Below are 13,236 nucleotides of genomic sequence, written 5' to 3'. Positions count from 1 at the left end.
CCTTCCCCTCTGAAGCCCAAGCCAGGAGTCCCTTAGTGCTTCAGCCATAGTCATAGCCATTTAACCCATTAAACCTCACCCTCAATTATCCTGCTACTCAGCAAACATTCTCTTCAAAATCAGTCTGGAGACACAGAGAATAGCCAAGCGTCTGCCAGAGCTCAGAGAGAGATGGAGGGGAATGGGGGTGGTTGTGGTCAAGTATCTAATTTACCCCAAGCGATTGGAAATTAATCTATTGTCTGGAATAAAAGAGCCTTCTGAATGCATGCATGAGAATGAATAAAGCAAACTGACAATGTTGCCCCCATGAACAGGCAATTTACTCCACTCTCACAAACACATAAAATACCATACAAAGGCAAAACAAAGACACACGGCGGAGGCCGGGGAAATGACATGGGAAAACAGCCCCGAGGGAGGCAGAGGTACGGTATAATGGAACATGCTAATAATGCCAACTCTAGGCAGTCAGGCAAGTGTTGCACATGCAGGAGAGGGTCATAAGAAAGAAAGCTGCTTTGTAAGTTTACTGCTGTATTGGTTGTCATCTCTTCTCTGTAATGTGTAAAGTAATCAATCAACCCACCTGCGTTAATGTTCTCTGGGATTTTGACGATGTAGGACTGCTCGCTGAACTTGGGTGGGTTGTCATTTTCATCCTGGAGGAGATTCAAACACAAAAACAACAGCTTCATTTGATCCACCTGGAAAGGAACACTGTTTTGACCTGTTAGGACTTAATCTCTACAAGCTTAGATCAGCAATTGTTGGTTTGAAATAAATATGCATTTCAAAAATAGCTGATCTGAGCTTGTAGTTCTGCTAATTTCGGTGTAGTACTGGTGTGTAAATAAGTATAAATTACACGCTGTTGCACGTCATGTCTCGCACCAAAAATAGCTCATCTGAGCTTTTTTCGGTGTGCGACACTGTAAATAGGTACAAATCGGGGTTAAGGTGCACCTGCTAGATGAGGACTCTCCTTCTGCGAGCCTAGGGAGAGCCTATTCACCTGTTTCCTAGGCTGTGTGTTTTCCACTTCCTGTCGATTTGATCCAATGAAATCCAATGAAACTGGTCAGATGACCAATGATATCCAATGAAATCGACAGGAAGTGGAAAACACACAGCCTAGGAAACAGGTGAGTACAGCCGAGCTCATGCCTCCTTCAATGCCAGGGGGGAGTTTCCCCGGTAGGACGTAACACGTGGAAGGAACACGTTATTCCAACCAGTTCCTTTCCCCTCCATCAGGCACCCCGGCTGACCAGGGGGAGGCAGTATAGATGCCAGGATTACTGCATGTTTTTGTGAGGGTACCTACCCTAGGGGACACGGGGAGAACATGCAAACTCCACACAGAAAGGCCCTTTCGCAACCCCACCTACAGGGTATGGGCACTGAATATTCATTAAAATTGAGCGGAAGAAGAACGGCGTCTGTTCGCTTACGCTTGCCTGCGCCTCCTGTGGGTTTTGTGTCTGGCCCAAAACAATTTATCAATTTCTCATGAGGCCTCCCATGGAAAATGATTGCCCACCCCTGATCTAGAAGTATTGGATTCTTGATCTTGTATGAGATGCATATAAAATTGAGTGACACCCATATGCTGCTACGCACAACGCATACTGATACCGGTTCCAAATCACTATACTATCCTGTATATTGTACATGATGCTGCAATGACCATCAATAATGATTGCACATCCACCAATACGTTTTTTTTTTAGTATTTTTTTTACCACAGGACAGCAAGCAAAAATAAATAAATAACGAGCTCACAATGCATTGCAATATGACGTGTAGATCTGCTATTGTCACCAAATTGCAGTTATCCTGTATCATGTATTAATTTAAAATGTTGTATCATTTATTTCATGAAACTAGCTTCTTCCTTTTTTTCCCCAACACTGAAGTGAATAAAGTCCTGTTTTAAAAAAAGAGACTGTACCAGACAAATGGTTATCCAAAGGCTTGTTGGGTTGCAGGGATCAGACATGCTCTACTCTTGTGTTCTAAGCCCACCATAAGCTTTGGTTGCGTGGGTATGTGCGCAGACTAGGACTCCTGCTGTGTGAGTGAGTTATTGAGAAAATTTTAACACAACCATCATTGGTGCCTCTATCTGGGCTGTAGGGTAGGGTAGGGTGCACGTGTGTGTGTGTGTCTGTGTCTGTGTCTGTGTCTGTGTGTGTGTGTGTGTGTGTGTGTGTGTGTGTGTGTGTGTGTGTGTGTGTGTGTGTGTGTGTGTGTGTGTGTGTGTCTGTGTGTGTGTGTGTGTGTGTGTGTGTGTGTGTGCGCGCGTGCGTGTGCGCGCAATGCTTCCAGCTACTGATAACCCCCTGTGGGGTGAGTCACAACACTGTGGACGACAGAAGAGAGAGAGAGAGTGCGAGAAAGAGAGAGAGAGCGAGAGCGAGAGTGCGAGAAAGACATGTGCAGACCTTTTACTTCTTGGATTCCGCCTCTCGGCATGCATTCTCCCATTGTGTTGGGTGTCTGTGTACAGTCCTATCATTTACTCTTTCTACAAAGAAGGATGGAGATATATGCAGGCTTCCCACAGGGTACTCTTTCTATATTTTCACTATAATCAATCAAAATGAGTGTCTTTTATCATCGTATCGCTTCCACTGTGTTCTACTTACAAAGAGCTCCACTGTGACAGGGACAGTGCTGTTCAGGGGTGGGGTTCCTCCGTCTTTGGCCATGACCGTCAAGTAGATCATCCCCTCTGGAACATGTTCATAGTCCATAGGGCTGTTTGCACTGATCACTGAGGGAGAGAGGGAGGGAGAGAAAGAGAGAGGGGGAGAGAAAGAGATTCAGGCTCTGGTAACATTGGATCACAAGTGACACTGCAAGAGCCAATGTTAAAAAACAAAACACAACAAAACCAAACAATAATTCAGAGTTAGTTTTTGCCTGTGTCTGGGGCCATATGGGACATGTCCAAGCCACCCAGAGGAATGCACGGTCCAACACAAATGGGCCACCAACCCAAAGTCATGAAGAAAGCGATACAATGTGTACTGTATGTTCACACCCACACTAAACTTACCGTATTTTCCGCACTATAAGGCGCACCGTCAGTGCGCCTTATAGTGCGGATGCGCCTTATAATCCGATGCGCCTTATATATGTATCAATATTGGTTCCCTTGGTTTCCGCACTATAAGCCGCACCGTCAGTGCGCCTTATAGTGCGGATGCGCCTTATAATGCAGTGCCCTATATATGAAAATAATACATTTATTGAAGGTGCGCCTTATACTCAGATGCGCCTTATAGTGCATATTGTAAATCTCACCAATGTATGTTTATACTGTACACTAGTGTGTGTGTGTGTGTGCTTGAATGTGCCTGGAGTACATATCCACCAGGTGGGCATACCTGCATAGCCTTCCACCACCATGATGCTGAAGTACTCAGGGAAGGCTGACACTGAAGTGATGGTGTAGGTTAGGACGTTATTAGGTGGAGAATCCTCATCCGTTGCCTGAGATGTGACAGAGACACACACACACACACACACACACACACACACACACACACACACACACACACACACACACACACACACACACACACACACACACACACACACACACACACACACACACACACACACACACACACACACACACACACACACACACACACACACACACACACACACACACAGATGGAGGGATGCTTTTTGAACATACTGCCTTTAACATATGCCTCAATGACACTCACAGAAAGTTCACAGAGTGAGACAGGCAGACAGATGCTGCAGCATGCAGTGAAATGTACACATGTGTGTGTTTGTGCAGCTACGTATATTATGTATTTATAGTGGCCATGTATGTGTGACATATGCTTGCGTGTGTGTTTGTTTTTTGTGCGCGACCACGCAGCTGTCAGTCAGCGACGGCATGTTACTGGACAGATTAAAGCTGATTCCAGTTATTAGCCGCACGCAGGCGTCAATATTGGACGAACACCAACCGTGCCAAAGACAAGCCAGGCAGACGAGAGGACAGCCGGGTAGCCCGTTTGCTGGGCTAATCCTCAACGAAAACAATGACACCCTCTCTGACGTCACGTCAGAGCCGGCGGCAGCCGCTAAAAACATGATTTCTCTGGCTGTGAGGGGAGTCTACGAGGCTTCAGTGGCGTCATTACACACCGGACAGGCTGTCAAAAACACATGTAACTCTCTCTCCACACAACATGTCTTCTCTTTGATTTTATTCCAAACTGTTGAGTAAGCAAGTAAACAATACCCCCCCGCCCCGCCCCCATTTCTCTTTCAAGTTACTACGTCCAGCCTTACTCCTATTGTGTTGGTCTGCATAATAAGGACGTTTATAGACTGAACAATAAACAAGATAGCATGTTATTATTAGACAGATTATTTATTTTTGTGTTTTAAAAAAAACAAGCCACATTCAAACGGCCATAGCTCTGGAAAGGAGGATCGCGGCCGATTCCCCCCCCCCCCCCCCCCCCCCCGATTCTACCTGACCCCCGCGCGTGTAATGAGGCGATCTCCGTGAGGACAGCGTTCACAGAGAATATTCCATGATTTTTCAAAGGTACAGTAAAATCGCCATTTTCGCTGGCAAGGGGACGGTAGATGATGTTTTAACCCATGGCAGTGAATGAGTTAACTTGGGTTCATGCCATTTTCTACGATCTAGCACTTTAAGCCACTGTAAGTCACTCTGGATACGAGAGCTAAATGCCTAAATTGTAAATTGTAGAGCTGGTGGGGCGGCCATTGAGCAATATAAAGGCCAAAGGAAGTAAAGAACTACAGGGGTGATGATCAAAGGAGGGCTTGTGAGAGTTATGCCTGATGTACGTATACTTAGTTGCACACCAGTGTCATGCACCAACACATAGCCAATCTACAAGCTCACGTGAGCTTGTAGATTGGCTATTTTTGGTGAGAGAATCAGGATTTACAGTCATTAGAAAGCAGCAGAAGTGGGAGGCACAATCCTCTTGGGCGATGTGCATGCATGCGTCTGCATGTGCGCTGTGCTGTGCGCAGCCTGTGGGGTGCGAGGCAAATCGCTGACACACACACGCTTGTGTGAGTGCATTCTTTGTTCCTCTCAGGCGGCATATTAATAATGGCAGTCCATTTAAGGTTAGCTTGGGCTAATCAAATGTGGCGAGTGGAGCGTTCAGGCCCGCAATCAAGCCAAGCTTGCACAATGCAAATAACATGTGGTGAGTTGAAGGGGGTGAGGGGGGGGGGGGGACTAGGGGTCGTAGTCTAGCATGCCAGGTTGAGCCACTGCTTTGCCCCACGTAGTAGTCCCTTTTGGGACCCTGAATACTTTTTTGTATTTGGGAAGGCGGTATCCAGGGTCCCATGAAAGTCAATGCACTCTCCATGTACCCGCTGGTACCACTGTCTGGTCTCGGATATAACGTCTCTAGAGTCTCTGAGTTACCACTGTGCCACCGACACCGTACCTCTGCCCTGTGTGAAGCCATGAAGCATGGCCAACACGGAGGCTGCGCGGCACTTACAGTACAAACTATTTTACAGTGTTTACACCAAATGTATATGCAGGATACCCACACAAATAGGCGATTAATTTTGATTAATGGTCTTGTGTAGACAGATGATTGGAGACTTACCAATATGTCTGGTGACATCTAGATTTAACACAGTCGCTAGAACAGTGGTCAGAATGGCTGCTAACAAACCTATACTGCTTTGAAAACAAATCATATCACCATCCCAATATGAAGGACCACCAATAGGTTCTGCAAAGCCTTTTTTTTTTTTAAATCACTGCAATGTTTCCACACAGTTTTAGTAACTATATGGAATTTAGAGGTCACCAGACGTATCAATAGGCGGAGAGCTCCAATTGTCTGGCTAAATGTATTAGTTTTTTCTGGCGTCAAGAAAAAAGCATGGAGGCCAGTGAAAATGTTTTATACTGCACTGTATGTCTCTATTTGCATGTCGTTCCTATCCATTTTCATGCCCATGCGTCCGGAGCTTCAACGCGTGTCATATCACAGCGTTGTCACACTGGATAAGTGGCAATAATTTGCATTTCTACCTGGGTGTCATGTTTCCATTAGTGCTGATCAGAGCTGGAATCGCTAAATACTTGTGACTGTCATTTTCCCCCGGGAATGAATGTCGACTGAAACCTTTCTCACTGAAGACAAAAGCCAGATGTTACTGCAGGGTGCTGTGTTTTATTTTGTCCAGTTGGGAAAGGGGCTTTTGTCTCTCATGCTTCTTAACCCATTAAGACCCGGAACGCATCTGTGTCATTTTTTTTATTTCTTTGGCTATTCAAAAATAGCAGATATACAAGCTCATAGCGCGGCACCGAGTGCCGCGCTATGAGCTTGTAGATCTGCTATTTTGAAAAATCGTGAACATTTTGAACTCAAATCTTTGCTTCTGGGGGATTTCTCCAAAAGTTTTTTGAAAAGAAAATATGTTTGTTTGAGTGGTTCTCAAACTGTTTCATGTCAAGGACCCCCAAAATGATATGTATTTAGCCGCGGAACCCCGTCTCAAAATATGTTGTTCCAGGGACCGTCAGAAGCAAAGATTTGAGTTAAAAACGATATATTCAAAAAATTTCACACGTTTCAAGATTTTTCAAAAATAGCAGATCTACAAGCTCATAGCGCGGCACTCGGTGCCGTGCTATGAGCTTGTATATCTGCAATTTTTGAAATCTTAAAATGACACCGATGCGTTCCTGGTCGTAATGGGTTAAAACACACACTGATGCGTATATACAGCCCATAAGGAAGCAACCAAAGGGACGTGGGCGATTATATCATCGGAGCAGCAAAGAAAGAAAAATTGAATGGAAGGGGGAGGGGTGAGGGATCCAAGCCCTGTGGGGCTTATTGGTATCTTATAGCTTCAGGGTAAAATCCTCTCTATAGCCCTGGAAATGCAGGTGCACTTTAGTTTTGTGTCCTTGCGTGTCCATTGTCTGTAGATGTGTTTGTGGGTTGGTTGGTGTGCTTGTCTTCTTTTGCATGTGTGTGTATACAGTACGTATTATGATGCAAATGCATGCCTATATGCAGTGGTGTTCAGCATTGTGTGTATGCATGTATGCACACATCCAGTGGTGGAAAGAGTACTCACATTTTAAAAGTAAAAGTATTAATACTGCAATATAGAAATATAGAAAGTTACAGGTGAAAGTCCAGAATTCAAAATGTACTTGATTAAAGTACAAAAAGTATTGGCATCAAATTGTACTTAAAGTACCAAAAGTAAAAGTACTCATTATGCAGAATGTCCCATTTCAAGTTTTCAAATGTATAAAAATCTTTTGAAAATAGCAGATCTACAAGCTCACAATGCGTCGCATCGCGACGCATTGTGAGCTTGTAGATCGTCTATTTTCAAATGGCCGAAATGTATATAGGGCTGAAGTGGTTAATGTATGTTTTGTAATAATAACCAAAATGTACAAAGTAACTAGCAACTAAAGTTTTCAAACAAATGTAGTGGAGTAAAAGTACAATATTTGGATCCAAGATGTAGTGGAGTAGAAGTAAAAGTATTGGAAATTGGAAATACTCAAATACCACAAAACTGTACTTAAGTACAGCACTTAACTCATTCAGTGCCACTGGACGTCTAAGACGTCCGTTGTATCATAAGCCCTGTGCCACTGGACGTCTAAGACGTCCAAAAAAATAATTCAGAACCCAAGATATGATGATTTGAAAATGTTTGGCTCCATCCACTCTTTGTTTAACTTCTTACTGAAAGCACTAAGCACTTTTTTTTACAATGAATTTTGGCTCTGGCACTCAGAGCCAAACTGCCAGAAATAAGTCAGGCACTGAATGAGTTAAGTAAATGTACTTTGTTACTTTCCACCACTGCACACATCCACGTCTGCGAGTGGGCGTGTGTGTATAGTGCGTTGTCTTGCCACCTGTGTTGCGTATGCTATGCCTCACCCTCACTCGAGCCACCTGTTGCACAGCCTGCTCGTTTTCCCTCAGCGAGCCCACGTATGCCTCCTTCTGGAAGACCGGTGCGTTGTCATTGATGTCCACCACGTTGACCCTCAGCCTGCCCGTGGTCTCTTCCCCGCCGCCGTCCCTGGCCAGCACCGTCAACGTGAAGCGACGCATCAGCTCGTAGTCCAGGGTGGTCCGCAGGCGCACCCAGCCTGTCTCAGCATCCATAGAGAATCTGCAGCAGGGATTAGGAGTAGGATCAATTAGTCACCAAAATGATTCGAGATTGAAAACAGTCAAGATTCAATTTTGTTATAGAGCACCGAAGTCTGATGTAATTTACGCATCCTACCTGGGTCAGTTTTTTCCCCCCCCATTCTGAATTCCCATAGACGTGTTTAATATCGTGTCAAATAAGAACTGAGTTCCAAAAATAAACAAATGATCCCGGCGGTTTTACTCTTATGGATATGTAGCATCAACTGACGGTGAGAAAACGCAAATTTTACTTCCGCCGAATTAGTAACATTTCACTGTATCAAATATGAGTGGGGGCACGGTGGCGCAGTCGGTAGCGCTGTTGCCTCACAGCTAGAAAAACCCGATCTCCAGAGATTACCGTAACATTGCACGGAACGAGTGCACTTCATTTCGTGGATAGCCGCCTCGGAACTCCCGAATTGCGTGCATATGGTACGGCGCTGCCTTTGTGACAAAACCATTTCGGAGGCGCGCAGTCACAGGCGAATTGTCCCCCCGTGAAGGACCACCGAGGGAGCTAAGGCGACCGAGTTGCCGTCCTGAACGGTGGGACATTCGCCTGTGCCTACTCAGCGCCGTTTGAGTTATGTACCGATAGGCACAGAATCGTAAATTTTATTGTGCGGACTGCTCTGCTTCCGGGTTTTTCCGTGTTGCGACTGGTTACGCCCACCGTGGGACTCGCCGTACATATGCACGCAATTTGGGAGTTCCGAGGCGACTATCCACGGAATGAAGTGCACTCGTTCCGTGCAATGTTACGGTATTCTCTGGAGATCAGGCTGGCTAGAAGGTCCTGGGTTCGATTCCTGCCGGGGACGCTGTGGGCGCTGGGGGCGTGTTCTCTCCTCCGCGTTATCAGTGCCCATACCCTAGGTGGGGTTGGTGAAAGGGCCTTTCTGTGTGGAGTTTGCATGTTCTCCCCGTGTCCCCCTAGAGTAGGTACCCTAACAAAAACATGCAGTAATCCTGGTCTCTATACTGCCTCCCCCTGGTCAGCCGGGGCGCCTGATGGAGGGGAAAGGAACTGGTTGGAATAACGTGTTCCTTCCACGCGCTACGTCCTACCGGGGAAACTCCCACCGGTTAGGTGATAAGAAGCAGCTTGCTAGCTCCTCATGCATTGAAGGAGGCATGAGCTCAGTACTGGGCTCTCCCTGGGCTGGCAGAGGGAGAGTAGCGCCCAGGATTACATAGGCAATTGGCACTGGGTGAAAAAATGGGTTACAAGATCGTGGGATAAAAAAAAAAAAAAAAAAAAGATTCAAGAGGGTTTGTATGTGTCACTTACTCATACAGGTACAAGCAGCCAAGTGCTGTGTGTGGTATGTTCCGCAAGACTGTGCCAATATACATACAAGATAATAATACTGGATTATAACAATAATAAAGAAAATAAAAAATAAATCAAGTTGGCAATATAAATATAATCAAGAAACTGCTTATATGTGCAGAACATAATCAGTTATTAACAGATTGTGAAGCCGAACGATAGCCGAACAAAGTGGATAACTTCAAAGTCTTCATGGATGGATCCTGAATGAATGTACTCGCCTTGTCTTTTCATAAATCTCCCGAAGCATTCTTAAATGTAAAAGTAAAATTAGGCTCCCTGCATGTGTGTGTGCGTGCGTGTCTGTGTAAGAGAAAGAGAGGCCTGAGGACAGAAAAGCCTGCCAAATACAAAAGCTGACAGGCCAAAATATGTATATGTACCCGAGTTAGAAAAGGAGGTTGCGCTTCAGCAATGGGATTCTCGGTGGAGTGCTTAAACCCAAAATCCAGTGAGCATAATTCCTCAAAAATATGAAAAGGGTAGCACATCTCAAAATACCAGGTCAAGGAGGACAAGAAAACTCACATTTAACTTTTTTTCTTTGGCTCACATCACAATAGAAAAATGCTTACGATTGTGGGCCCAGAGCCATCTTCATGCAGAGCGAAAATGTAAAAGGTTCAATTCAGGTTCAACATACTACTGTTTATACACACCTGCACTGAATCATGTATAGGAACCAATCACTTATCCTATATGGTTCTAAATACAGGGACCAATCACGCCATCAAGTAATTCAATCTGATTTCCATGACATACAATATAAAGATTCACAAAACACAGTCTCTGGATATCATTAACTGTTAACACGATACATTAGAGCAGTGGTTTTCAACCAGTGGTCCGGGGACCACCAGTGGTCCTTGAGGGGGTTCCAGATGGTCCCCAGCTAAATGATGGAGAGTTGGTAACCAAATGGACCCTTATTAGATCTTTAACTCTTCAGAGCGTAAAATGAAACCAAATGGACCCGTAAGGGTCCATTTGGTTTCATTTTACGCTCTGAAGAGTTAAATTATTGTTAAACATCTGCAAAAAAAAAACCCAAAAAACCATCTGCATTACTTAATTAAATAATTGTTATTTTGATCAACGTTTGCCTGTTATCTCTCCAATGATATACCACATCAACACCGCATGGAATTGTGGACAAAATATCATCCAACGATAACAAAATATTCTTGGGTCTTGGGTCTGAGAGTCTAAATCTCATCAAACGGTGGTCCGTGGCTCAAATGCCGAATAAATAATGGACCCTGATATGAAAAGGGTTGAAAACCACTGCATTAGAGGACAATAAAGTGGCAAAGATAAAACAGTCCTATTACTTTAAACACTTGGCTCTGTGTGTGTGTGTGTGTGGGGGGGGGGGGGGCACAACGTGTGCTCAACTTACTGATCTGGCTCATCACTGAAGAAGTAACGCACTGATCCAAATGTTCCAATGTCTCCATCTGTGGCCTGGAGAGAAAAGACAGAAGAGAGAGAGAGTGTTTCAACTGTCATGTAAAGCAGCTACAATTTTAGATCTTCTTTTCGCAGTGTGTTCTCCACAGAAGATTGCTGCCTGGCATTAATAGACACTTTAGTGATTTCCACATGAGGAATACGTGGAATATTTTCCCATGATTGATGCACACCACCAGTCCATCCACTGCTGTTGAAGTAACCTGTCACATTGTACTGACGAATGACAAATCTGACACTTCAAAGTGAGGAAAGTGAGAAGGGAATAGCTGAATACCCTCTGTGTGTGTGTGTGTGTGTGTGTGTGTGTGTGTGTGTGTGTGTGTGTGTGTGTGTGTGTGTGTGTGTGTGTGTGTGTGTTCTGCATGTTTCCATTTGCCCACTAGAAATTATTTTTTGAATAGCTACACATTACACTTAATTAACTGGGTTGTTGGTGATAATATTTTGGTTCGTTAGCAACTGTAGATTGGAAATATTATAAAACCATTAGCTCTGCTGTACTCTGCTGGACATGGATCAGGTTAAATCCGAATTATTATTTTTTTATTCACTTTTAGCCTAAAACAATACCTGTGATCCTGCAGCAAATGCAGCTCAACCAACTAAAGAAGAGCTTTTTTTTAAACAAATACTGAATTCTAAAAGGTATATTTATACAGTATGTTTTCAATATAAATAAATTTGGCCAAAATAATGTGAAACAATACTAAACATTTAATGTAAAAGGTGTAGTGTGCCTTCTTCCCACCATGGCATTGCATAATAATCATATCACCAAAATCTTGTAAAATCTGTAACATGACATCGCTAACTTGTTATTAAAGCCCTTGGGCTGATACAGCAGCTGAGCAATCAGTGCGAGCTAATGTGCAAGCCAAACTGTCAGTAGAAAGTAGACTGAAGTTCTCTCTCTCTCTCTCTCTCTCTCTCTCTCTCTCTCTCTCTCTCTCATTTCAATTCAAACTCAAGTCAAGACTATCGTGCCACTTTCATCCTGGCGTCATTATATTGGGTTATTATTGTCAGACTTCTTCAAAATGTTTCAAACATTTTCAAAGCATTCAAAATAGCAATAAAAACGCAGATGTACAAATGTGTCACGATGCGATGTGTTGTGAGCTTGTAGCACAGATTAAGAACCCTTACTGTATGGGGTAGAAATTAGATAAATGTGTCATCGTGAAAATGAAAAAAATAATCTTTAATTCTTTTCTGAAATGAGGTATGAAAACCAGTCACAAATATGCTGGTGTCACCCAACAACACAAATGTTTTGGAAGTGTGGCGGCATATCTTTCATGAGCCCGGTGCACAATATATCAATAAAGTGTATGGTTTGGTTGTAAAATAATATATATATATATATATATAATTTTATATATATAATAATCCAGAGTCCTGGAACAATGAATCAAATGCACTGTGTGTGTTTACGCCATAAAGATGAGGCCTCGGGTCCCCGCTGGCCTACGCGCATCCCACAGCTTGTCGCGGGTTCGCGTCCCGTTCCCGACGACCTTTGCTGCGTGTCATTCCCTGTCTCTCTCCCCCTGTTTCCTGTCATTCTCTACTATACTATCAATAATAATGAGCACGCCGTCGGCCCCCCCCAACCCCAATTTGCTTGCTTCTCCTGAGAGGTGTGAGGAGTTTTAAAAAATTTTTCCAAACAAAATAGATCTAATTAGATCACAGTTGGTCACTTCACAGTCTCCTCTGCTCCCCTTCCGTGAACCAGATGCAGCCACAAGCTTCCCCATGGCCTCCTTTTCCTCTTTCGACCAGATATCACTTTCAACCCTCCAGAACACAATAGCCCACATGAAGTCCACCTCATGTCCCCTAGATCTCATTCCCACCAGCCTTCTGAAGGAGATCCTACCCACCGTCAGTCCCCATATTCTATCAATAGTGAACAGCTCACTGTCCTCTGGGTCCGTTCCCGCCCATTTTAAAACTGCACTAGTCACTCCCCTCCTCAAAAAAGCAAACCTTGACCCCTCCGCCATGAATAACTACAGACCTATATCCAAACTACCCTTTCTGTCCAAAGTTGTAGAAAAGGTAGTTTTCACTCAGCTCGTGGGCCATCTGAGTGGAAACTGCCTTTTCGAGAAATTTCAGTCTGGTTTCCGTGCTCTCCATAGCATGGAAACGGCTCTCCTGAAAGTTGTCAATGACCTCCTCATGGCCGCA

At 44.2% G+C, this 13,236-nt stretch overlaps 1 protein-coding gene across 1 annotated transcript in view; it reads right to left on the bottom strand.

Annotated features, from left to right (window-relative positions):
* Positions 1–13,236, bottom strand: part of cdh23 (cadherin-related 23) — a 317,500-nt gene that overhangs the window by 100,092 nt on the left and 204,172 nt on the right. Inside the window, exons 14-18 of the mRNA XM_080448675.1 lie at positions 10,967–11,031; positions 7,971–8,208; positions 3,396–3,501; positions 2,652–2,779; positions 590–662 (exon numbers count right to left, since the gene is read on the bottom strand). Of these exons, the coding sequence (XP_080304801.1) occupies positions 590–662; positions 2,652–2,779; positions 3,396–3,501; positions 7,971–8,208; positions 10,967–11,031 (610 nt within the window). The remainder of the gene's footprint in view (positions 1–589; positions 663–2,651; positions 2,780–3,395; positions 3,502–7,970; positions 8,209–10,966; positions 11,032–13,236) is intronic.

Source organism: Gymnoscopelus braueri (genome assembly GCF_963280865.1).
Source record: "Gymnoscopelus braueri genome assembly, chromosome: 14".
Lineage (NCBI taxonomy): Eukaryota > Metazoa > Chordata > Actinopteri > Myctophiformes > Myctophidae > Gymnoscopelus > Gymnoscopelus braueri.
This window is presented reverse-complemented; position numbering and strand designations above follow the sequence as displayed.